This window comes from Peromyscus leucopus, chromosome 4 (assembly GCF_004664715.2).
Source record: "Peromyscus leucopus breed LL Stock chromosome 4, UCI_PerLeu_2.1, whole genome shotgun sequence".
NCBI lineage: Eukaryota > Metazoa > Chordata > Mammalia > Rodentia > Cricetidae > Peromyscus > Peromyscus leucopus.
In genome coordinates, this window is record NC_051066.1 from 47930905 (window position 1) to 47958063 (window position 27159).

The window sequence follows — 27159 nt, forward strand, 5'->3', positions numbered from 1 at the left end:
GGGATCACATGAGAAATCACTACCAGTCTGTGCAGGTGCGTCTTTACTCGGTAAGGCCAAGTCCACTGCTACCCACACCGGCTACCCAAGTTCTTTCTCTCCATCCTCTGAGAGTCGGGAATCTTCATTAACTAAAACCGTAGGCATCAACCGCATCCAATGGATCTCTCCCACTCTGATAACTAAGAGCATGCGCCACTGCCCTCCCCACGAATAAGGAAGCGAGGCGGGAAGAGTTCAAGGAAAGCGCTAGGCTTGAGCTCCCCTGCGCTCTCCCGGTTAGGCACTGACCCAGACCTGACTCACACCCTGGGAGGTCGGATGCTCAGCCAGGCGGCCACCGCACAGCCAGAGCGCCAGAGCTCAACGGCTGCGTGCGTGATCAGGGTGTGTGTGTGTGTGTGTGTGTGTGTGTGTGTGTGTGTGTGTGTGTGTGTGTGTTTTGGGCGGCGGCCACCGCACAGCCAGAGCTCAGCGGCTGCGTGATCAGGGTGCCAGAGCTCAGCGGCTGCGTGCGTGATCAGGGTGTGTGTGTGTGTGTGTGTGTGTGTGTGTGTGTGTGTGTGTGTGTGTGTTTGGGCGGGGGTGACCGTCTCGGAGCTCGCAGCACCCTCGGGAGGCCCCACAGCCTGTTACCCCGAGAAAGCTCCTCCCCTCGGGCGGAGACGGTGCCGAGGAGGAGTCGCCGCCCCGGCCCCGCCGCGGGCCAGTACCCCGAGGCTGCCGCGCCGCCGCCGCGCAGAGTTCTCCAGCAGCCTGTGGCGGAGCATGGGGTGCTGCTGATGGCCATGGAGGGCTACCGGGGCTTCCTGGGGCTGCTGGTGTCGGCGCTGCTCGTGGGCTTCCTGTCGGTGATCTTCGTGCTGGTCTGGGTCCTGCACTACCGAGAGGGGCTTGGCTGGGACGGCGGCGCACTCGAGTTTAACTGGCACCCGGTGCTCGCGGTGACCGGCTTCGTCTTCATCCAGGGCATCGGTACTGGGGCCCTCGAGGGGGTGGCGGGGTCACTGCGCGGTGGGGACCGGGACGCCATGGAGGATTCCGAGGGATCCAGGAAACTAGGGAAAGTTACTCCCGTAGGCAGGGAGGGCCTGCGCAGTCAGGTGCTCCGAAGCCCTGCTTCGGGGAGGCCAGCTCTTGAACTCCTTCAGGGTTCAGAGGCAGAGAGGAAGGCGGGGAGCTCGGGTGCCTGCGCAGCATCCTCAGCGGGAGCCAAAGGAGTCCTCTGCTCCACCTTCCCCTCTTGTCCTTTCCTCTTGAGCACTCACGGGATGCTGCCTGGCTTCGCTCCACTTGTCGATGTGGCAAAAGTTTCCGAAGTTTCTTTTGGGTGGGAGAGGCGGGCAGGTCGTGGCCCTGAGGGATGGCTGGCTGCCCTGGGTCCGGTTTGCTGGCTGCACTAGGGCAGTATGGAACTGTTGGTGTGTGTGTGTGTGTGTGTGTGTGTGTTGCCACGCCATGCCGCTTGACTATCTCACCTTCAGCCAGTGTGGTGCAGCACCATTTCACGTTTCCAAAAGGTGGTGGCATTGAGAATACATTCAGAAAAGCAAAGCCGTTCTGCTGGGATTGGTTCACAGAAACTATTCAAGAGGCTCGGAATGGGTCCCAGCCGGCTGGAACCTCCATCCTGGCCTCTGAACAAACCGCCTCTTCACCAATATCAAAGTACCACAAACAAGCAAACACAGAAGTGTTGGCTTTGTTCCTAAAGGGAAATGTTTTCTGTCTGTGTGGCCAGCCTTCTTCCACGGAAATGTGAGGGAAGGTATTACTAACGCTCAGCCTACGGAGGCTTCTCGGGTGTGAGGTGAGCATCCAAGCCATTTTGTTGCACAGTTCCAAGCTGTTTGACCACCACCCTAAGTTCCAAAGTTCCAGTCACCAGAAACGCTCTTTCCTTCCTGGTGGAGCCCTTCAGTTTGGTCAGAGCTGTTAGTACTCTCTGTTTAATCAACTGGTCCCAAACATCTCTTCATGGCTTCCACCCACCCAAAACAGCTCCGGATACCATGAAACCCTTCAGTGGTTTGGACTGTGTCCTGTAGTTGAGGGTAAGGAAAACGCAGATCGTAGCACATGTTACTTACCGTACTGTCTCCACTCCATTCTATAAGAATAAACAGACACGGAGGCATTGACGTCCCCAAGGAAATAGAAGTTCTTTCAACACCTTATTTACAACAATTTCCTCTCAATGCTTTCATTTAGTGTGCTTTTATGGCAATATGCCCAGTTCCTGAAAAGTGGTCGTTTTAGGGAGCCAAAATTTCATCTAAAATATACTTTGAGACTCTCTACTCATGTTGGAATCCGTTTTGCTCTTTTCCTAAAATGATTTCTATTTTTTTGGTAAACTTTGGACTTAATCTGTTTACTTACTTTGGGGCAAAAACATGTATATGGAGGTTCTGGAAATTTTCATCTGCTGCTCTTGGGCAGAGTTCTTCTAAGCTTAGTCAGTCTGTTTGTGCTGATGTACCACTGTTTGTCCGTCAACATTACCAATCCTGTTTACAAGGATCCCAGGGTCGTGACCCACTCTAATCACATAATGCAGTTAATGAACGAAAACTAGCCTTTTCATACATGTAGACACATGCAGAATTCTTACTAGTTCTTCCACACCTTGGCCCACAAATCCCCCTCAACCCAAGAGTGGGAAGCCTGCAGCGGAAGGGACAGACACTGCTGCTCTTCTGTTTAGAATGGTCTTGGATCCCCAGTAAATCCATTGGAAGTTGCAAGTTGAGCATGCCTTTACTACACCTAACTCGTGCCTTAGCAACTGCACACTGCAGAGCGTTGCTGTTTGTATCCCTGCGATTGAGTGCCTGGCTCTTTGCCACTGCCCACATCAGAATCAGATTAGATAGATCAAAACTTAAAGTACAGTATCTACAGGGTCCACAGGGCTTTCAGAGGAACTGATGAACCATCCTAAATCCTCTAGAGACATCTGAAGTTGACTTTAGAGGCTGTGAGAGAAGCATGGGCCAGAGACCAGTCATGTCACAGGGCACTTTACTGCCTTGGGGATGGATATTTTTATGCTATAAGATGTTATATTTCTAGTAGAGAGTGTGATAAGAGTTATTCTGTAATACACGGGCATTCGGAGATGATGCAGGGATATCTAATACACAGCCACTGCTCTGAGTTTAAAATACTTTAAATATGTATCAAGCAAACAGTAAATAGTATTTGAAACTGTTCAGAATAAGGACGGGTCCTTTGGGACCTATATGAATGGAGTCAGCTGAAGAAAGAAGCCACAGAAATGGGACTGGAGAGATGGCTCAGCTGTTAAGAGCACTGGCTGCTTTTCCAAAGGATCAGGGTTCAATTCCCAACACATGATGACTCTCAGTTTTCTGTGACTCCAGTTACAGGAGATTCTAACTCTCTTCTAACCTCCGTGGGCACCAGGCATGCATATGGTACACATACATACATGCAGGCAAAATACACATAAAATAAAAAAAAATTTTTTAAAGAAGCCACAGGGTCAATCTCTCCCCTCTGTCCACATACCAGATATACTTTGGGAAATGTATGCATTCCTAAAGTACAACAAATTATGGGAGGTCTGAAACAAAAAACATAACACTGGTTATGGTGTCCAGACTAGACTTGAGTTTCTGTGCTCAAGAGATCTTTTTGTTAGAACATTGCAAGTCCTGGGACTACAGGTGTGTGTCACTGACTACAGGTGTGTGCCACTGACCACAGGTGTGTTCACTGACCACAGGTGTGTTCACTGACCACAGGTGTGTGCCACCGACCACAGGTGTGTGCCACTGACCACAGGTGTGGACCACTGCTCTCTGCTAAATAAAATCTCCAACTAATGGGAAATCTAGTCACACTCTGCCATGGATGAGGAAGCGTTCGGAAGAGGCCTTTTGCTTCTCTAAAACAAATGCTTCCTATGAAATAAATACTGCAGAGAAATCAGAGAAACGGCCATTGTGAAGAAGGCCGCAGAGCCAAACAGTTGAAAGCGCTCCAAGTGGCCGCCGACCTTTCTAAAGGTTCAGCATGCTGGAAAGGATTCTTTAGTGAAAAGTGGAAAATTCAGGCGTCTGCATTAGTGAACAGAAGTCTTGGCAATTCTACACTCCTTCCTTTCTGTATGTGCAACTGCTTTTGTGACAGAAGCTGAAGGGAGAGAGATTAAATAGCACAATGATCTCAGGCTGGTTTTGTGAGAGAATTTAACTACATTTAAGTGGCATTTAAAAGACTAACCAAAAGAAAGAGCAGTTATTAAAGGCAGTTGAAATATCCTCCGAATGCACCTATAAGTGACCGAATTCCAAGATCACTTAAATATATTTGAAAAGGCTCATGGACTAAACCCTAGCAAAGAAGAAAATGGAGAAAGTCCCCAGATGATTTCCCCAAGAGCCTCGAAGAAGAAACCTTTATAACAAATCTCCCAGCTTCTGGGAACTGGGGTTTTTACAGAGCATGAAGGGACAGTCCAAAGTACCTCAAAACATGTTTTTGTTACAAAAACCACATGTGAATCACTTAATAATGGAACTGGTAGAGTACTTTAAATACAATTAGTTTGCTCCTGCTGGATCCTTAGTACCGAGAAGCACACGATAAGTCAGTAAATTTTTCCTTCCTGATTTTCCCCCCCAGTGGTGTTAGAGGGAAGCCAGGGTCTTGCACATGCTGGGCAAATGCTCTACTACTGAGCTGCATTCCATGCCTCTGCCCCTGTTTAGTAGAACTATCTGTTTTCTGTGCTGGGAACAAATCCAGGCCTTTCTACATGTCACTCAAGGGCTTTGTCACTGAGCTCTATGCCTGGCAATAGCTAACTGCCGAATGAGTTATTTCTGCCTCATCATTAAATTGTTAGTAACCAAATGCAGTTTTACAGCCACCCATTTGTAATGGTAATAATAATAACAGCATCTAAGGTAAAAGCACCGTTCCTGTCACCTAGTCATTGTTCAGCGGTTTAGAAACACCACTTAGCCAAACCCAGGGAAGAAAGGAGTCCTGTCCTAATGGAGAAGCATCTCTGTTCCCAGACTTCTCGGCTGATAGCCTGTGACTGCCTGAGTACTTCTGTGCCTCCTCACCCCTTGCCTACACTACTGTCCAGAGCTTTACATCAACCTGTCCACTTCACATTGCTAATGTCTCCCCCCATTGGCTTAGTGCCAATATTTTATATCTGTCCTCTTTTAAAAACCCATACCCTTGGGGGCTGGCTGGCTGGTTCAGTGGTTAGGAGCATCTATTGCTCTTACAGAGGACCTGGGTTCAGTTCCCAGCGCCCACATGGTGATTCACAACTATCCAGTAACTCCAGTAACACTCTGTTCTGGCCTCTGAGGGGACCAGGCACATAGGTAGTGCACATACATACATATATGCAGGCAAAACACTCATACACATAAAATAAATAAACCCTAAACACAAAACCCCGGCACCCTTGACTCTCTATTCTCTTCTGCCTCGCTTTTCTGGGTATCCTTCCGAAGAACTTGAAATGTGTGTCACTACGGCGGTCTATTGTTCCTTTCCCCCTCCTCTTTCTAGAACCTCCTCCAGTCAAACTTTTCATCCTTCTGCTACACAAGAGCGCTCTAGAGCCACCCCCGCAGGGAACCAGCTAGCTCGGGGACATAGGGCAGGAACTGGAGATCACAGCCTTCTCAATAGGCACCCCAGTCCACGTAGCTACCCACAGCCTTCGTTAGTCACCCCCACACTCCTTTTCCCAGGGGACAGCTCAGACACCAGGAGAGCATACCTGTGCTGGAGGGATCAGGTCTTGAACACCTCACACCCCACAGGAATCCGCATCTTCCGTGATGCTATATAGACCTGGATCCCAGGATCCCTGCAAGGGTCTTATGGTGGTTGAAAACTGGCTTCCAAAAGATAAATCCACAACCTCGTCCCAGGTACTGAGAATGTGCCCTCACTTGAAAACAAGTGTTTGCAGATGTAATGAAGGCCTGCAAGTGAGATCAGCCTTGGCCGAGGATGGCTACACATCCAGTTCCTGGCTTCCCTGTTAGAGGAAGGGGAAGGAGGCTAGAGACAAAGTCTCAGAGGGAAGGCCATGGAGGATGGGGCAGAGATCAGCATGGTGTGTCTGCAAGCTGAGGAGCATGGCAACCCATGGGCAGCCTGCTAAGAGACAAGCTGCTAAGAGAAAATAATGGAATGCACTCTCTCCCCGGTCCTCCAGGGGATCAACCTGCTCAACACCTTGATTGTGAATTCCTGTCCTTCAGGTCTGAGAAAAGAAAACATGTTTTAAATTACATTTATTATTTATTTGTGTGTTTGCATGTGCATGCGTGCTGCGTGCATGTGTGTGTGTGTGTGTGTGTGTGTGTGTGTGTGGCACTCAAGAGTGCAGAGGTCAGAGGACATCTTATGGGGGTTGGTTCTTTCCTTCTACCATGTGGGTCTCAGAAATTGAACTCAGGTGGTCCGCCTTGACTGCAGGCTGTTTTATCCGCTGGGCCATGTTGCTGGTCCGAATTTTGGTTCTTCTCCTTCTTTAAAATGATTTATTTATTTATTTACTTATTTATTTTGTGTGTGGTGGGGGGAGTTTTGCATGCATATATGTGTGTGTGTGTCCCGTAAATACATATGTTCCACATGCATGCCTGGTGCCTGAGACGGTCAGAAGAGGGCATCCCACCCCGTGAAACTGGAATTACTGACAGCTATGAGCTGAACCCAGATCCAAGCCATTTCTGAAGACCCCAAATGTTGGTTCTTTTAAACTGCTAAGCTTGTGGTAATTTGCCTCAGGAAACAAACACAAGATAAAATAATTACCACTACTCTCTGGGAAACCCAAAGTCTTACCATTCTCATCAAGAATTTATGGGGTTTTCGTTGTTCCTCCAAGTATAGACAAGGATCGCCAGCCAGAGGTTTTTATTGTAAGTGAGTGGCGTTGCCTAATACCACTGGTAACAAGCAGCTCTTTTATGAGGACAGGTAACACCAGGTTACATCCTCACGCAGCTAAATACGGGGAATGCCTGGAGAGGTCAGGCCTGGCATGCAGAAACCTGGCAGAACAGAAGCTCCCACTTGGCAGCGGCAGAGTGTGGCTGTGTGGGGATGCCCGTCCACAGCCGCCAGATTCTCCCATTTTCCCAGGAGAGTACAGATGTTTAAACACTGGTTCAGTGGGGGCTGGAAAGAGCTGGCTCAGCAGTTAAGAGCATATACAACTCTTCCAGAGGACCTGGGTTTGGTTCCCAGCAATCTATCTCATCAGGTTAAATCAGGTCCAGTACTTCAATACAGCCAGTTTTCTAACAACATAAAACTCCTGGATAGGGGACTGAAGAAATCGCTCAGTGGTTAAGAAAACAGTTTGCTCTCCCAGAGGACTGGGGTTCAGTTCCCAGCACCCATGCAGTGATTCACAGCTGTCTATAGCTCTAGTTCCAGAGGATCCAATACCCTCTCTGGTCTCTTCAGGCACTTCCTGCATGTGGTGCACAGACATTCATGCAGGCAAACTGGGTACACGTAAAATAAAGGTAAGTAAAATATAAAAAGAAAACACTCCTCAGTATTAAAAATATCTAGCCAGTTGATGAATTCTTCCTGCCCTGATACTTTTCAGACATTTATTTGCCAGTAAGCATTTGCCTTTGTGATGATTTCAGTCACCTCACTGCCAGAACGCTGAGACAATCCCCAGTTGTCCACATCACTCACATCTTCAGTTCAGTTTCTTGGTATTCGGGTGTGTTGCAAACTTTTGGGTTAAAGCCAACTACGGGATTTTAAAGAGATCAAACGCTCTTTGCTTTTCTATTTAGAGTTGAGGCACTCTGGATAGGACCTGGTAAACTGGGTACACAGGGAAGTGAGTTCTAGGGATGGATGATGCTGTTCTGAACATCCTGCCAGAAGGGAAAATAATGCTTTATTCTAAAAGAGAAGGGAAGTGTAAAGGCCCCCATGTTTAAGGAGACTTCATAAGTGATTTCAAATTCCCATGTACTTCAAACGCTTAGTTTTAAATTCCCTTTGTGCTGTTAAATGTGCCCAAGAGCAAAATGCTTTTTAGTTATTTGAAAGCCACATTTGATCTTATATAAACTAGCATTTGTGTCTGTAGTGCCGATTGTCTTGAGATTTTGATTTGTGCATTTTATTTGTGTGTGTGTGTGTGTGTGTGTGTGTGTGTGTTACATAATATGCACATGTATGTGTTGGAGCACTTGCGAGTGCATGTGCATGTATGGCTAGAGGTCAACTTCAAATGTCCTTCTCTGTCATTCCCCACCTTATTGTGTGAGACAAAGTCTCTCACTGAGCTGGGAACTCACTGATTAGTATACACTGGCTGCTCAGCAAGCCCCTGGGACCTGTCTCCAACCCCAGTGCCCAAACCCAAATCCTCATGATTGCACATGGAGCATTTTACCCTCCTAGACATTCTTCCAGGTCCCAATTTGTACTTTTAAAAGAGGATTTGGGCTGGCGATATGGCTCAGTGTGCAGAGGTGATTGCAGCCAGGCTTGATGACCTGATCCCTAAATCCCATATGGTGGCAGAACTGACTTCTGAGAGTTGTCCTATAGCTTCCACATGTGGACAGCAGTGCACATGTGCATGCACGCGCGCGCGCGTGTACACGTACACACACACACACACACACACACACACAAATAAGTAAATATTAGAAGAGGATCTGTTGCAACAACACTGATGTATCAGCTAGTTTAAACTAACCATTTCATCATACATAACAAAAGATCACATTGTATGGCCTAAATATATTCAGATGTTCAAATATATCTTACTTGGTTTTGAGATAGGGTCTCATTGTAGTGCAATTTGGACTGGAACTCACTCTGTATCCCAGGCTAGCCTAGCACTAACAGTAATCCTCCTGCCTTAACCTCTCAGTGCTGGGAATATAGGTGGGAGCCATCGTATCCAGTTATATCTTACTTTTCAAGCCTACAATTAAAGAGACAGGCGGTGGCGGCGCACGCCTTTAATCCTAGCACTTGGGACGCAGAGGCAGGAGGATCTTTCTGAGTTCAAGGCCAGCCTGGTCTACGGAGTCAGTTCCAGGACAGCCAGGGCTACACAGGGAAACCCCGTCTCAAAAAACCAAAAGTAAACAAACAAACAAATAAACAAATAAAATTGAAAAACAAAACAAGCACGAGAATCTATTTATGTGCTGAGAATGCAGAATTAATTGCTCCTTCGTTAAAAAAATTTTTTTCATAGATACTTTGTGACTTCCCAATATGTGACAGGCACAAGATGTTTATAGACATGCTTCTTCCTTCATGACTCACAAGGTTCAAGCAGAGAGGAACTATGGTCAGGCATTTTCTATATCTGGGGGCATATCTGCCCCCTAAGTCCTCACCTTGACCTGATCTCCGTTTGACAGACTCAGTCTTTACATGTGACACACACTTGCATACGCAGATGGGAAGAAAGCTGGTGTCAACCCAGAGACCACCTCCTAGAGAATGTATATTTTCTTATATCCCTGAATTTTGATTAGGCAACTGGGCTCTGATAAATGTTCTAATAATTGGACTCTATTTCCATCTTGAAAGACTTGAGAAAAATGACATGCAGTTGTGAGCTCCCCCCCAGCGCCCCCTTCTTCTTAACGATTTTAAAGTAGCATGCTCCACCACTCACTGCTTCCCTTCTGAAGGCACTGACAGTGTCTTCCTCACGCATTTCATGTTTCCCCTCATCTCCTGGAGGGAATGGTCCTTCGGGTCAGAGCCCCCCAGCAGAACGGTTGTTTTCCTCACACATTCCTGCTCTCTCCTCCTCCTCACCAACCGCAGGAACAGAGTCTAGGCTGGCGAGGAGAGCGGGAGCTGGTACTCTCCACTCTAGGCAGTTTTACAGCTGCCAGGAGTAGCTTCTTGTTTAAGAAAAAAAAAAAATGTGGTCTGATTTGTTAAGCTCACCCGGTTTTCCTTAAACGCATAGTGTTTTGGATATTTATATGTCTGGGGAAATGGGTAAACAGTATTTGAAAATACACTATTTCCAGCCACACTTCCCTTGTCCAGAGAGCCTTCTGAACACACTCAGCCATGCAGCAGAGCTTCTGGACCGCCTGGAAAGATGTGGAAAACCCCTGGAGTCCTTTACAGGAAGGCTTCACATCACCACAGCCCCTGTGAAGAGTGGGGCCTAACTGGCTACTGGGTTCACAGGCTTATAAAAACACACGTTTTACTGTTAAAACAATAAGGAATCCTTTTACCCACACAGAAAGTAACACAAAAAAAGTCCCCGTGCCCTGACCACACAGATAACAAATGTTAAGATTAGGGACAACATGAAGAAAATTAAGCTAGAACTTAGAGCTAATGAGAATCCTAACCTGAGAGGAAGCAATAGAAGGAATAGAAAAGTACCACAAAGTCTAAAATTGTAATTGTCAGGGTCCATTTGGGTAAGTGGCAAAGCACATATTCCACTTCAGAACTGCCTCCTGGCCTTCCCCTCAGAAAATAACCAGAGCTTTGCGGATGCCACAGCCATCAGTGAAGGGTTAAATATGCTCGGTCGCTGCCACTACTGGAGAAAGAGCATTTGTGTGCAGCCATCTAAAACTGCTGGCCGCCCGAGAGCTGAGGTAGGAGCATCCCTTGAGGTCAGGAGTTCAAGGGCAGCCTGGGTCATAATAGTGAGCTCCTGCTCTAAACAAAATAATAACCCACAGAACAAACACACGTTTGCACGAATGCAATGGCTTCTGTGACGTTCGGCGCATTCCTCTGTGTTGCCTGTAGTACTGGGAAGCATAAAATGCTTGACTGGAAGTTCAGTTGTCTTTGAATGTGTGTGTGTGTGTGTGTGTGTGTGTGTGTGTGTGTGTGTGTGTGTGTGTGAAATGACATTAAATCAGGGAATGAAAGTGTAATTCTCCCCCTCTCCCCCATCTCTATTACTGGAAATAAAATCCAGGGCCTTGTACTGGCTAGGCCCTGATAACTCCACCACTGAGTTCTATCTCCGGTTATTTTATGTCTTTCTATATTGTACATTCTCATGCTGTTGTTGTTTATTTCAGTTGATACATGATTTGCAGTGCCTCTCACGAACTTCTACATTCAGACTCACACAGAGGGCTTAGATCTTAGATTAAGAATGATGTCTAGGCCTGAGTTCATGAGTTCAATATTTTTGCCTTTTGACTGCACAGCTCTCTCTCCTGACTTGTCTTTATTATTGCCAGCTTTTCTTCTTTCTTTCTTTCTTTTTTCTTTTCTTTCTTTCTTTCTTTTTTTTTTTGTAAAGATTTATTTATTTATTATGTATACAGCATGTATGACTGCAGGCCAGAAGAGGGCACCAGATCTCGTTACAGATGGTTGTGAGCCACCATGTGGTTGCTGGGAATTGAACTCAGGACCTCTGGAAGAGCAGTCAGTGCTCTTAACCTCTGAGCCATCTCTCCAGCCCCTAACCAAATTTTTCTTAAATTATCTCTTCTACCTTTTGCCTCTGGGCTTTTTCTTTTCTTACTTCTGTAATCTTACTTTCACTCTTACTTTGTGGCTGGCTGTGTAGCTGGGTGGCTGGCCCCTGATGTCCTCTTCCTTCTCTGGCTACTTCTTCTCTCCTCCCAGATTTCTCCTTCTATATATTCCCTCTGCCTGCCAGCTCTGCCTATCCTTTCTCCTGCCTTACTATTGACCATTCAACTCTTTACTAAACCATCAGGTGTTTTAGACAGGCAAAGTAACACAGCTTCACAGTATTAAACAAATGCAACATAAACAAAAGTAACACACCCTAAAATAATATCTTACAACATTTTCACTTTACTAATTTTACTCTTCTCAGATCACACAGATTGTAAAAGACCTCATGTTGTAGATTAAAAATCTTTTAGTCATGTCATGGGGTAGAGGCATCTACTCTCCATGATTATATGAGGTGTGCCCCTAAATCCTTAAAAAAGAAAAAGCATGAGGAGAATAAGCTGGTGTTTGAGTTGACACTAATTTGGTTTCTAGACATTGGTCTGTCTGCTGAAAGAGCTTTGTGTTCATTTATTTTCAAAAATGTTGTGGGTCACCCTCACAAGTAAGCAGAGCTGGAGCAACCTGAATCAGGGCAGTAAGTCACGCTGATGTCAGTTTCCTGTTTGTGATGTCATAGGTCAGAAGGTGTCTGGAGAGCCTGGAGGGAGAATGTTGAGAGCTTTCTGTATGAGCTCTCACAGTTACATTAGGAACTACAACTAGCTCAAAATAAGACTTTGGAGAACATTCATGGACCTTCATACTGTGAGGCTGTGTTAGGCTCTAAGACACAGGGAGAAATAGAAAGACACCAATATGCTGAGATGAAGTGCCTTGAGCCACCTGCTAAAATCTAAGGTACTGTGATAAATTGCTTGAAGAGATTCACTGAATCTAGAAATGATTAGCCAACGGGTCTCCATGTCCTAATATGGTCAATCAGCAAGAAACATGTTTTTATTACATTTATTTAGTCTCTCTGTGTGTGTATGTGTGTGCGTGCCGGGCACAACTGTCCAGATTAGAGGACAATTTGTGGGTTCTGGGGATCGAACTCAGGTCATCAGTCTTGGTAGAATGCTTTGCCCTGCTGAGCCATCTGATTGGCCTTCAATCAGCATTTTTATAAAGTACCCACATAATACATTGACTAGTAAGCAACAATCCCTTGGAGTTTGGGTTAAGTAAAAGAAATACCGTCCTCTTGGTGGGAGCTCTCGGGTGTTGGAATGGAACCACGGGGCAGGACTCATGGTCTCTTACAATGAGAACTTTAACAAGGTCACATTCCCATCTATCTTTGTAGTTTTAGATGTTTTTCTCCTTTCATGTTTTTATGGCCTTAAGGCCTGTACATGTTTTAGAGTTATTTGTGTGTGTGAGTGTTTGCCTGTATGTATGTATGTATGTATGTATGTATGTGTGTATGTATGTGGACCCTGTGCGTGACTGTTACTTCTGACCCTGAGGAGGTCAGAAGAAGGGTGTCAGACCCACTAAAATGTGTATCACAGATGGTTGCGAGCTACCATGTGGGTTCTGGGAACTGAACCTGAGCCCTCTGCAAGAACAATAAAGACTCTTAACCATGCGCCATCTCTCCAACCTAAAAAATTTTAATATATCCCAATTATATTGGGTTTTGATAGTGTCGGTCTCCTTTTCTTTACTTCCTGGAAGTAAGAAAGGACATGGCCCATGACTGGTGGAGTGGAATCCATCTCCCAAGGAAGTGTTCTTCAGAATTTTCAACTGTCACACATTTCCAAATAGTTAGAATTTTCCTGACATGGATCAGATAGGGGGAGAGGGGCACACGGTTGTCTTCGTGACAAATTAACAAAAAGTTAATCGTATGCTGCTTAATGTGGGCACTTCAAATATTTTAAGGCTCTTTATTGAATTTTAGTATATATGCTGAAAAGTATACATAAAGTGCATCCACTGTCTTCAGTGGATATTATTCGGCAGTGTGTCTCTCTTACTATTGATGATAGACATTTGGGCTACTGTGAATGGTGGGCTGACGGTGGTGTCTGCCGGTGAACGTATGTATCTATGTCTTTGGGGCACACACTCAGGAGTGAAATGGCAGCATGGGAGGATGAGGAGGAGGTGCAGAGAGAAAGGGAGCCTGGGAGAAGCCGAAGCCAAGGGGAAAGTCCCTCAGAGGAAGCTGTCCAGTGGGTCAGAGGGTTTACTCGGGGTCGATTTGTAAAACACGCTGTTTCCTTAGCCATCATCGCGTACAGATTGCCATGGACTTGGAAGTGCAGCAAGTTTCTGATGAAATCCATCCATGCGGGCTTAAATGCTGTGGCTGCCGTCCTCGCCATCATCTCCGTAGTGGCCGTGTTTGATTACCATAATGTCCGCAGCATCCCTCATATGTACAGTCTGCACAGCTGGGTCGGACTGACGGTCGTCATACTCTACGTTCAACAGGTCAGTGTCTCGCTGTTACGTGTGAACAAAGCAGCCCAGGGACTGAGGATGGGCTCGGAACTTACTCTTTCACTTGTGTCCGCAAGAACTCTCGCCCCAAGGAGGCAACGAACCTCAGAATTCCCAGCCTAGGAGCTCGGGTGTGTGATCTGTCATTTCCACACCTGTAGTATAGGGAAGTTGCCGTCTCCTCACATCTAGACCAGCATTGCCCAGACTTCAATCCCGTGTTCTGAATCAGCAAGCCTAGGTGGGAGCTCTGTTTTTATCACCTTCTCTGATGCATTTTTAGGTCACCCTTTTCTAAACGATAACGCTGATTTTCTTTGTTAACCTTTTGCAAGATATCAAAGGTATAGTGTGATTCCTTTACTTACTCTTTGCATGTATTGTTAAAGGCATGTATTCTGAAAACACCGTACTGAAACGAAATTTAATGGCATGGGACACTTAGCAGTTTTATGTCACAAGAGTAAAAGCTGATGTTCTGAGTCTTTTGGTCTTGGCCACTTCATTGAGAAATCTTGGCAAACGGTATTGATTCATTGTCCTTCCTGTTAGCACGGTGTATATTCACCTTCCTGGTTGGGGTATCGTTTTGAGCTTTATTTTTCTATGGCTACAGAGTGAGACACTAGAATGGGTACACACCACCTCAAAGCTTACCCTAAGATAAATGGCCCCTTTAAAAAGCAGGCTGTCTTACCAGATATCGGCCATTTTTCTTCTAAATGAATATATATTTGTAAAACCTTGAATTGTGATGTGTTTTCATTAAATAGTGGATATTCTCTTGGGACACTCTTAGTTAGTTAGATCAATTAGCCGTCCTGGGTGTATGGGTTGGGAATGGAAAGGAGCCAGGCGGGAGGAAGATCCATAAAAAACTCGGCACCACTGTGGTCTTCCCAATCAATAAGGAAAATAGCTCTAGCTGAATAGCAGACCCAGACTACTGGGTCTGGCTTAAGCTTCTGAGAGCTCAACGCCCACCCCCAGTGACACACTTACCTCCAACAAGCCACACCCACTCCAACAAAGGCCACACCTCACAATAGTGCCACTCCCTATGAGCTGTGGGCCATTTTCATTCAAACCACCACGAACATACTAGAGATACCATGATACTGAAAGAGAAAAATTAATATAGACATATCTTTCCCTCTTCAATTAATATCTGTTTCACACAATTTTCAATGTAAACTTAGTGGGAATCGTAGAAATTGTTATGCAGAAGAAGAACTACCCAAAATAACCAAGAAACCCTTAAAGAAATGAAGGCACACCTTCCTGGTTTCAAATGAGTTATCAGCAAACAAAACAAATACAGGAAGGACCGGAGAGGCTAGAAAAGTCCAAGTATGTGTAAGAACTTGTTCGTGTTAGAATAACACTTATTTAACAGATTCTGTGCATTTAAGAAAACCATATGTACCACATCACATAACAGGAGGAAGACCCAGATTAAGGGCCTAAATGTAAAAAACAAAGACAAGGAAAAGAGAAAAAAATGTGTATAATCTGTGTGGTGTGAAATGGGTGAGGCCGGAAGTTTGGTTAAAAAAAAAAAATCTAAAAGCCATATGGGGGGAAATGCATATTTACTGCATAGTTTTTTAAAAGTGACATAAGACATCAGACAGAGTAAGCAAAAACACTAGAGAGCTGTGGGAATAGTTACGTGCCATGTGTCAATGGGTGAGCAACAATGAACGTTAAAAATCAACAACACAGAGACGACTTGGGGCTGTTGAGACAGCTGGGCAGGTGAGGACGCTTGGTGCCAAGCTCAACAAGCTGGCTTGGATCCCTTGGGCCGACACGCCTGAGAGAACTGACTCCTGCGGACTGTCCTCAGACCTCCACCGCGCGCATTGTGGCACATGCTCGCCCGTGTGCTTGAGCTTGCTTGAGAGAACGCACCTCGGTTTATCACGATCAAACCGACCCATTCCGTAGTGGTCCTAGGAGAGCGGGAGCCTGGTGGTAAAGAGCCACTAGAAAGCTAAGGCTCTTCGGGTAACTGGTGCAGGGGAAAGCGCTTCTGAGACCAGAATGGCGAAAGCCAGAATCTGAGTTGTATTCTGAGGGCCAGCAAAGGGAAGGACTGTGCTCAGGGCAGTACTGTGTCTGCATTTCCACCACCAGAAGGGTGTCATGGCTTGAAGAGCTTACCCAAAGAGTGAAAGAGGCCAACTCTTCAGGAAAGGAAGCAAAGCAAGCAAGCAAACAACAACAAAAAAACAAAAACAAAAAACAAACAAACAAAAACTGAGCAGGGGCCTGGAAATCCCACCTAAGCAGGAGGCCGAGGAAAGGGGATCACTAGTTCAAAGCCACCACTAGTTCAAAGCCAGTTCAGGTAACTTAGTAAGACATTGTTTCAAAAGGAAAAGGAAAAGAGGGCCGGGGATACCTCTCAGTGGGAGATCATTAGCCTGGTATGTGTGAGGTCTCTAGGTTAAATCCTCAGTAATGAGGAATCAGTTTTCATTTCCCAGTGAAGACAGCGTCCTCACCGTGAATGCTGGTCCTTGCGGCCACCACTTTTGGGAGGAGGACACGGGACGCCTCAGTCTCCAAGAGCCACATTGCCGCTCACTTCCGCCGCAGGGTCCGCCTCCTGCACCGTGTTATCTCAGTTTAGGAGTTCAGTTTGTGCTCCTCCAGCTCTGTACAAGGAACAGCGCTAGCCCCGAGGCTGAGGAGGAGGAGAGATGTTAAGATTAAATGTTCTGCAGGGCTCCAGCTCACCCCTGTAAAGCCAGGGTCTGCCTGCCAAAGAGTGGATGTCTGGATGTTTAACAAACTAGAACCTGGAGGCAGGGATTGAAGAAGAAACCATCCTGCGCTACTGATTACTGTTTTCTCTCCTTGGCTTACTCAGCTCTCTTTTTGTGAAAATTTAGTTGACATATTTTTATTTTACATGCATTGGTGTTTCGGCTGAATGTGTGTCTGTGTAAGAGATCATCTGGAACTGGAGTTACAGACGGTTGTGAGCTGCCATGTGGGTGCTGGGAATTGAACTCCGGTCCTCTGGAAGAGCAACCTGTGCTCTTAAGCACTGAACCAGCCTCCTCAGCTTGCTTGCTTATGTCATCCAAGATATCCTATCCTGCCCAGGGGTGGTATAAATAAATACAGTGGGCTGAGCCTTCCCACATCAATCATTAATCAAGAAAATGGCCCTGAGACTTGCCTGTAGGCAGTCTGAGGGCAGCAACTCCTCGTGAGGTTTTGCCTTTCCAGAAGACTCTAATTCTGTCCTGGAAACTAACCAACTCGCTAGGCAAGCACTCTACCAACCGAGCGGTCTCCAGCCCCTAACTTCCCAGTTTTTGGAGACAGGCTGGTCTCAAACTCACAACCCTTCCTGCCTCTTCTTCAAACTCTTAATTTCTAACAAACCAGTCGGGATAAAAAGATGTCTTCAGGCTGGTGAGACTGCTCAGAGGATAAAGGCACGTTCTGCTAAGACTGATGACCGAGGTTGATTCCAAGGACCCACAGGGGAAGGGGAGAACGGACCTCCACACCCCACACCAAGGCACATCTACACACACACACACACACACACACACCCCACACCGAGGCACATCTACACACACACACACACACACACACACCCCACACCAAGGCACATCTACACACACACACACACACACCCCACACCAAGGCACATCTACACACACACACACACACACACACACACCGAGCACATCTACACACACACACACACACACCCACACCAAGGCACATCTACACACACACACACACACACACCCCACACCGAGGCACATCTACACACACACACACACACACCCCACACCAAGGCACATCTACACACACACACACACACACACACACACATACCCAACAAACACACACACACACACACACACACACACACACACACCCACACCAAGGCACATCTACACACACACACACACACACCATACTTTAGATGTTAAATAAATAAAAGACGTCTTTTTGTGGTTCTAATACTTATTTCATTCATTTTCTAATACCTGTTTGTTTCTTTTGTCCACAGTAAAAAACAGGTTTGTGTGTCTTTTCTTTAAGGACTGACAGGGATTCTGAATCAGCTTCCTTTTTACTGAGATGTGTTGCTACATTTTCTTCCAGTTTGAATCTTGCATTTTTCTTCTCTCTCTCTCTTTCTGATAAGTAGAAATTCTTGGTTGCAGTGCAGCCAAGTGAATCATTTTCCATCTAGGGTTACAGTTTTTCAATTTTGTTTCCTTTCTCTGACTTTATTATGAAGTCCCCACCTTCCCTAACGTACTCCAACACCTTCTCCTTCCTTCCTTTCTCTGTTTTTGTTTGTTTTGTTTTCTGAGGGAATCTTCCTGTGTGGCCCGGGTTGGTCTTGAACTCTATCAAGTGGCTGCCTCAGCCTCCAAGTTTCCTGCCATGCGCCACCCCCTCCGTTCTCTTTCTTATGTGAATACTGCCCAGGTCCCTCTGGGTGTACTGTGTGTGCTGTGATTCTGCGCCCCCTTCAGTTTTCGCCATCTGGATCATTTCCACGGCATCTTTTCCTGACTCGCCCCTCCTCTGGCCGTCTGTCTGCAATGGCAGCTCTGTCACGTGCTCTTGCCTAGACAGTACAGGAGACGCTGGGGAATGTTCTGGGAGTTTGTAGAAGTGTATGGAAGAAGAGGTAAAAATCCGCCAGGCGGGGGTGGCGCACGTCTTTAATCCCAGCACTGGGAGGTAGAGGCAGGCAGATCTCTGTGAGTTCGAGGCCAGCCTAGACTACAGAGCAAGATCCAGGAAAAAAAAAAAAAAAAAGGATTTTTTTTCTTTCTTTTGAGAGAAGAATCCTTGACGCTGCGTTGGAAAGGATGTTTCTGACAGGTGACTGTGGCGTACTCTTGCTTTCCATCTCCTGTCGCTGTTTTGTGGGCTTTTGTTATTCTCTGTCTATCAGGAGTGAATCTGGAATTTTATTGCATGTTTTTTTCTCTGTTGAGATAAACATGATTTCTCTTCTTTAATCCATCAATATAAAACAATGACATCAGTAGATTAAAATTTTGAACAGTGAACTAAAGATGTATTTGATCATCTGGACTTCTCTGTGCTCTGAAATATCTTGATTCTTAGTTCTCTTTTTCCTCTGTGTTCTCTGGACTTCTCAGAAATTTGGTTTCGCAACACTTCTTGGTTTTGTTTGGAGCAAGGGGCATTGGCTGGTAGCTTCTTCCTTGCTCACATACAGAGGACATACAATTTACAAACAAGGTTTGCAGTTAGGGAGACCTCTGTTAGTTCGTTTGTTGCTTTCTTGTTTGGTTGTTCTGTTTTTTATTATTTATTTGGGTTTTAGTTTTTTTAGACATGGTCTCATTGTGTAGCCCTGGCTGGCCGGGAACTCCCAGTATAGACTGGGCTAACTCATAGAGATCCACCTGCCTCTGCCTCTCATGCTGGGATTAAATGCAAACGCCACTACACAGGTGAGACCCGTTTGACATGGTTGGTCCCTACATTTCACAGGTGGCCACCTTGAGTTACTTTAACTTCTCCACCTACAGCAGTAAGGCTAATGATCCTTCACGAAATCATAGGAGTCAAAACCAAATTATGCCTGCAAAGGCTCAAGCCTGGGTGGAGCACGTTGAGATGATACATTGGCTCTTGTCACTAGAGTGTAAATGGGTGGTAGGCTCCTTGGTGATCTGAAAATGGGAGATTTCATTTTTACTGGGGGTCATGGCGTCTTCATGGTCAAGAACATGGATTTTATGTCAGCAGAACCCATTTATTTAGCAAAGTTAAGTGTCTGCTACCGTCAAGTACCTTCCTAAAGCAGGGACATACATCATTTCACAAGACAAACGCGGGATCGGGCAGACATAGTCTCTGCCTTTGTGATGTTTGGAGAGAGAGACCGGTACCTGGGTATTTGGTAGATGGTGAGTTCCGAGTGTCCTGGGAGAGTGCTCTGATGATAAAGGAGCATAGGAAGTTCCCCTGAGGCCTGAGCCACGGTCCTGGGGTTGAAAGCTCAGAGTGTCTTCCAGCCCGTGGGAAGAGTTTGCTGTATTTAAGAGGAAGGAGGCAAGGCTGCCAATGGATATGGAACATGAATGGGCGGATGTCGAGACGTCAGTATAGGAAGTCTAGTGGAAGCAGTTCTGAGGTCCAGAGGAGAGATCCGACGGCATGGCGGGGTGGTGTTAGCAGTGAAAGACGGTGGATAGATCCCAGTTATTTAGGAGGTGGAATTTAGAGAGTAGATTTGGGAAGAAAGTGGTTGAGAGAATGATAACCAGAGGGCAGATAAGATGGGGATCCTGGGGGAACCCCTCAGGACTTGAAGGATGTCTAGTGCTCTAGGAAGATCTGCAGACATGATTTAGAAATTGCCCATCAGGATTGGTGGTGGGAAGTCAGTGATGACCTTGGAGGGCAGAAGCAAGGTTGTAGTGGATTGAAGAGGAAGCAGAAAAGCTCTGGCGGGCCCTTTGGGTGAGTGGAGTAGGAAGAATGTGGGCAGTGTGGGCAGTCACTGAGCAGGGAGGGCTATGAGCTGAAGTTGGTATTTGGAAACTTGGGGAATATTTGTGTGGGTTTTTCCCCCTTCTGCTTTTCATTAGAGAAGTTTAGGCATGTAAAAATACCGACAGGAGGCCACCAGAAAAGGAGAGTATGTGGGGACTGGGAAGACACAATTAGCTAAAAGCAGATCTGCAGGAGGCAGGTTGTAGACCAGCTGGAAACTCAGAGATGCAACACCAACCTCAACTGTCACTGAAGACAGGGAGGAGTCCTTGGATTGGGACACTTTGTTTGGTGTGCTGGCAGCACACCAAAGCTCTTCTCAGAAGCAGCTCCTGGTTTGCCAAGAGGAAATGGTCATTGAGGACAGTGTGACGGAGGTCTGGTGGGTGAGGTTGACAGCAGGGCTGAGCCCCTCTCCTCCAGGAGTACCCACCGATGCAGCCTCCTTGGGCATCGCCCCCATTGCGCCTAGCAGCCAGGGTTAGTCATGACAGGGGCTGAGCCAGGCTGAGATGTTGTCGGGGGCACGTGATGGAAAGATGGTGTAGCAGGGCGGTGTAGGATGTCAGTCAGAGGCGGAGCCGCCATTTCAGTGGCCATAATTTGCTTTATCGACATTTACGGGCATGTTCTTCACATGTTGGTTAGCATTTTTAACTTTGAAAGTGAAGTGTCATTGTGTTCTTGCATGTGGAGAACATAACGTGGATATGAAGTAAGCTAGAATTTCTCAAAGCCTGGTCACCAGACAGCAGCAGCAGCAGCATCTCCAGGGGAATGAGAAACATGGGTTCTCAGCTTCCATCCAGATTAGATTAGAAACCATGGGATTGGGCACCAAAACCTGCTATACAACAACTTCACCAGGCCATTTGGGTGTATGCTCACGTTTGAGAGCAATCAGCAAAAAGAAAAAGCTGTAACACAAGGTTAGACATGACAGTAAGATTTTAAAGAAAGATTTATTTATTTTTAGTTTTTATATGAGTGCTTGCCTACATGTATACCACATGCATGCCTATTGCCCTTGGAGCCAGGAGAGGGTGTCGGATCCCTAGTACCTGAAATTAGAGGGTTTTGTGAGCTGCCATGTAAGTGCTAGGGAACTAACCTGGGTCCTCTACAAGACCACCAAATGCTCTCAGCCACTGAGCCACCTCTCCAGCACACACACACACACACACACACACACACACACACACACACACACACACACACAGCTCCCTGTTTGAAAGATAAAGTCTTATTATGGAGCCCAGGCTATCCTGGATAACTTGTGGTTCTCCTGCCTCGGCTTCCCAAGGGCTGGGCTTCCAGGCATGTGCCGCCACACCTGGCTATGGTATGGTGAGCCCTACGCAAGTGGGTGAGTACCAGGAGGGCAGGAAGCTGGTTCATCTGGTGGAGCAGACCAGGCACCAAGACGGCTTCCCGTTCCTAACAAAGGTTTCAAAATGTATGGAAATTGATGGCATGAGTACTTAGGAAGGATAGCAGAAAGACGAAGGGGAGGTGGGAAAAGCTTCCATGTGATCAGTAATTAAATTGAATCATTAAATCTACTTCTAATCCTCCTGCCCCCAAAGCAAACAATAGCTGGTGTGAAAGCTAGCCATATCTGTGCCCTGCTCTCATGAATGGCTTTTGCAATAAAAGATTTTTTTAAATGTCTCAAAGTTCACATGCACTATTTTTTTTTTTAAAGACATCTGTTTCAGCAGGGCACAGTGGCACAGGCCTGTAACCCCAGCATTTGGGAAATGAAGACAGAAGGATCAGAAATTCAAAGTCATTCTTAGCTGCTCAGTGAGTTTTGAGGTCAACCTGGGATAACACATCTATTTCTTTTCTTTTTCTTTTTGTTTTTTTCAAGTCAGGGTTTCTCTGTGTAGCTCTGTGTAGCTTGGTGCCTGTCCTGGATCTTGCTCTGTAGACCAGGCTGGCCTCAAACTCACAGAGATCCGCCTGGCTCTGCCTCCTGAGTGCTGGGATTAAAGGCGTGCACCACCACCGCCCGGCAAAACACATCTATTTCTTAAACATGAGATAAACTAGCACAGTAGAGATCTTCATATATTTAAAGAGAGTAATAATTAACTGAGAAACACTCAACTGTTTTTTAAACAGACTCTATAAAAGTAAACTTTTGTTATCTAAGTGTAGCAGAGCCTTAGTTTTCTATTATGATAAGACACCATGATCAAGACAACTTACAGAAGAAAGTAGTTTGAGCTACAGTTCCAGAGGGTTAAGAGTCCATGATGGTGGAGCAAAGGCATGATGGCAGAGCAGCTGAGAGCTCACATCTTGATCTGCAAGTAGGAGCAGGGAAGAGGCTGGGAATGGTGGTAGTCTTTTGAAACCTCAAAGCCTGACCCTAGTCCCATACCTCCTCCAATAAGGCCACACCTCCTAATCCTTCCCAAATAGTTCATCAGCTGGGGACCAAGCATTCAAGCATTTGAGCCTATGTGGGCCATTCTCATTCATACCACCATAGATCACATGTTACTTTAAAAATGTATCAAATGTAGAAAAACATAAAGGAAAGACAAAAGTCACGGATAATGCCAAATCTACAGCCATCGTTACATTTGAGATTAGTTCCTTTAGGCCTTTGTTATACCTACATATAAAAGGAAATTGATGTTTAATTTTTTAAAAGATTTATTTTTATTTTATGTGTATGAGTGTTTTGTCTGTCTGTATGTAAGTGTACTGTGTGGGTATGTGGTGCCCTCAGAAGCCAGAAGAGAGCACCAGATCCCAACGAACTGGAGTTGAGGATGATTGTAGCCCCCATGTGGGTCCTGGAAACCAAGCCTGGGTCCTCTTCAGGAATAGACAGTGTTCTTACCTGCTGAGCCATCTCTCCAGTACCCTAGATGTTTAACTTTTAAGCATGATTAGGATTGCATTTTGTTTTCACTTTTCATCTCTGAGTAATACGTTTTTAGCTTTTATTTTTCCTTACCTCCTGGGACGGGATCCATTGTGTGAAGAACTGTGTCCATAGTGATGACTCCTGCCATTAAACATGTCTTTGGATTGTGGTCTTCAAATCAGAACATACATAAATCTCCAGGACACCCTGTTCAAACGCGGATTTCTGGCATCTAGAAAGTCTGACATAGCAGCCCTGTGTGGGGCCCAGACATTGCTAACAGGTTTTCTGTACCCCAATAACATGTTTCTCTGCTGATGCAGTAAGAACAGGTTTATTTGAGCAAAGCAACTCCTGGGTGAGTTCTGCAGTCCCAGAGATCCAGGCAGGAGAAGTCATGCACCTGAACTGAAGCAGGGAGCTTATATAGCCTGGAGGGGAGGGGTGATGATGTGTCCACCACAAGCTGGGTCTGTGCCCAAGTATGGTCAAAAGCTGAGCACTTGGGCGGGGTCTTGGGCTGCTGGCAACTTCAGGGGAGGAGCTGCTGCAGCCCCAATAATGTGGGACTGGGCTCTTTGGTGCCTTCCCTTTGTTCAAAGCTTCTCTGAGTGGACCGGGTTTGGAGAGAGAAAGAGAGAGAGAGAGAGAGAGAGAGAGAGAGAGAGAGAGAGAGAGAGAGAGAGAAGAGGAGAGGAGAGGAGAGGAGAGGAGAGGAGAGGAGAGGAGAGGAGAGGAGAGGAGAGGAGAAGAGAGGGGAGAGGGGAGGGGAGGGGAGAGGGAGGAGAGAGAGAGAGAGAGAGAGAGAGAGAGAGAGAGAGAGAGAGAGAGAGGAGAGAAGAAGAGAGAGAGAGAGAGAGAGAGAGAGAGAGAGAGAGAGAGAGAGAGAGAGAGAGAGAGAGAGGAATAGAGCTTTCCAGATCGAGCAGGAGTGAGCTGGAGGTTCCAGCCCAACAACTGCTCTAAGAGCATCCATCCCTCAGGCCCTTGAGTCTTAAGTGTTCCTGGTCACTTTGGAAACTGCTGGCTTTGGGACAGGGACTCTTGAGCTTTTGAGTCCACTAGGTTATAAATTGCTGTCTTCACTTGTAAGGTAGTAAGACGGAGATGGTTAAAAGGAAATAGTGTATTGTAAATTATCACAAATTATAAAGTTTGCATCATTACATCTTGAAACACTTTCAACAAAGTCAAACCTTCCATAACGCTCCCCTTTTCCTTTGAAAAGCATTTGAGGAAAAAAAAAAAAAAGGTGCCTTTAAATTCAATAAATTCAATAATCTGATAGCAACTACATCATCTTTTATTTCTCGAAGAGGGAATACTTACTGGGCAGAAGCCAGGGGCCAAACTAACAGAAGTGTGGGGCCAGGACAGACTTCAGGGCATGCAGGAACTTCCTGGCCTCTGTAAAGAAGCATGCTACTGCAGACATCGTTATTGAGGACATGAACTAGGGCTGCATTTGGTTCTTCCTTGTGAAACACATTGTCAGTTTCTCTCTGGGTTTGGCTTTTGAGACAAGGTCTCTCTATAGCCCTAGCTGTCCTGGAATTTGCCTGGACTCATAGAGATTTGACAGCCTCTGCCTCCAGGGGCTGGGATCATGGCACCCAGCCTGGCATCAGTTCCTATCCACATAGCTTTGTAGGCTGGCCAGACTGAACTGTGTGTCCTGTGTTTGGTTTTAGGGAGAAGAGAAAAAAAAAAAAAAAACATTTCACTTCATACTTAGTAAATAAATTGCTATATCCTAAAAATAGAGTACTAACTATTAAACAAATTAAACTAGGCAAAAATGTTAAAATGGAAGCATCTGCCCATCTCCAAGATCCACTGTTAAGAAAAGCAAGTGAGGTTACCCATGTGTACATTTAAGAACATCAATTGTGTAAACTGGACACACTCAGTCCTAGCACTTGGAAAGTTGAGATTGAGATAAGAGGATTGCAAGTTTGAGGCCAGCCTGGGGAGACTCTGTCTCAAACACAGACAGACAGACAGACAGACACAGACAGACAGACAGACACACACACACACACACACACACACACACACACACATTCTAGAAGGATATTCAAGACAGGGATTATTCTAGTTGTTACCTTTGGATGTTGGAACTGTGCATAGAGAAATTTGCTGTTCATTTTATGCCCCTTAGTTCTGCCTCTGCCTCTTGAGTGCTGGGACTGAAGGCACGTGCCATCCCACCCAGCTAGAAGGATAATTGAAAACTGGAGTGAAATGGTAACACTGTGCTCCGCTGTTCAGCTTATCCTAGGTTTTTTCATCTTTCTGCTGCCATGGGCTCCGCTTTCTCTCCGGGCGGTCATCATGCCCATACATGTGTATTCTGGACTCCTCCTCTTTGCAGCTGTGATTGCGACGATCCTTATGGGAGTGACGGAGAAGCTGTTTTTTGTCCTGTAAGTTTGCCGCCTTCTTTCTCCTAATACTGAAGCTAGAAAATACGGAATACTTATCCACTGGGGAAACATAATATAGAGAGCTATTTTAAAAGATTCATTTCTATTTTGTATGTACGAGTGTCTGGGTACTATATGCATGCTGCGCCCTCTGAGGCCAGAAGAGGGCATTAGATCAATCCCCTGGGACTGGAATTACTGGCAGTTGTGAGGTGCTGTGTGGGGGCTGGGAAACAAATGGGTCTTCTAGAAGAGGAGCAATGCTCTTAACTGTTGGGCCATCTCTCTAGCTCCATAAGTAGCCATCTTATCAGCAAAATTTTAAGTTATCATCCCATACACATCATATAATATTACTAAAAACATAGAATTATTGGGGCTATGAGTTGTGCATTCATCTTCTGGGGGTGCATTTTTATGCTAATCGTAACTATAGTGTGTATATGTTTTTGTTTGTATCTTTTTCCAGTTTTCAAATGACATGAGGTATCCCAAATACTGTAGTCTTTCCTCACGTGGAATTTTAAAGTATTCTACAGTGTGAATCACAGTATACCCTAAATGTCTCTTTAAGGCCATGCTGTAAGGACATTGATGTTGAAGCTGTACCATGGTTCACTCTGAGCAGGTGGATTCAGTATATGTTGTGTGCTTGTAACTGGCTCCACTCTCTCTCTCTCTCCACAGGAAAAACCCTTCTTACCATTCATTCCCGCCAGAGGGTGTTTTTACAAATGCCCTGGGCCTTCTGATTCTGATATATGGGGCTCTCATCTTCTGGATTGTTACCAGACCACAATGGAAACGTCCCACAGAACCAGGGTCTATCCTCCTTCAGCCAAATGGAGGCGCCGATGGAATGGAAGGTGCTATAGCAATAAGCTCCGGTCGCAGCCCAGATGCAGCAGATACAGAGCTAAGCAGCGAGGGAACAGCCAGAAAAAGAACTCTCGGTCTTGAGGATGCTGGCCAGAGATCCACCATGTGAAATGTAGATGCAGCCACGTAAATTCTCTTCCAAAGTCAGCCGTACAGTTCAGCTTCTCCTGCCTAGTCATAGGTGACTTGGGTTCATAGTGTCGAGGTATACTGTGGTCACCAGGGAGGATTTCCTGAGACTGATTGTATTGTAAGGCCTGTGAACTTACCAAATGTAAAAGGACATGATCAATATGAGTTGTGATTGTTTGCTCTTTATTCTCGAGGACCCGAGCGTTGGATGTGCACCCTTGGCCTCTCACTGGGCCCCATAAATTCTGGGAGCCCGGTGATTTCAGAACAAGGTAGAACCAGCCCTAACTTTAAAAATAAGATCACAAATACCTG

At 45.9% G+C, this 27159-nt stretch overlaps 1 protein-coding gene across 1 annotated transcript; it reads left to right on the forward strand.

The window, feature by feature from the left end:
* Positions 1–695: 695 nt before the first annotated feature.
* Positions 696–27009, forward strand: LOC114704488 (cytochrome b reductase 1). Its single transcript, XM_028885750.2, has 4 exons — positions 696–975; positions 13781–13989; positions 25679–25833; positions 26521–27009. Exons 1-4 carry the CDS (start codon positions 783–785, stop codon positions 26819–26821), a joined length of 858 nt encoding a protein of 285 aa, XP_028741583.1. The 5' UTR covers positions 696–782; the 3' UTR covers positions 26822–27009.
* Positions 27010–27159: the final 150 nt, after the last annotated feature.

What these genes read in the sequence shown, in the direction of transcription:
- LOC114704488 (XM_028885750.2), top strand. Translation starts at nt 783, where the DNA reads ATGGCCATGGAGGGCTACCGGGGCTTCCTGGGGCTGCTGGTGTCGGCG. An exon ending in TCATACTCTACGTTCAACAG is followed by an intron (nt 13,990 to 25,678) that starts GTCAGTGTCTCG and finishes TCCGCTGTTCAG; the next exon opens with CTTATCCTAGGTTTTTTCAT. An exon ending in GAGAAGCTGTTTTTTGTCCT is followed by an intron (nt 25,834 to 26,520) that starts GTAAGTTTGCCG and finishes CTCTCTCCACAG; the next exon opens with GAAAAACCCTTCTTACCATT.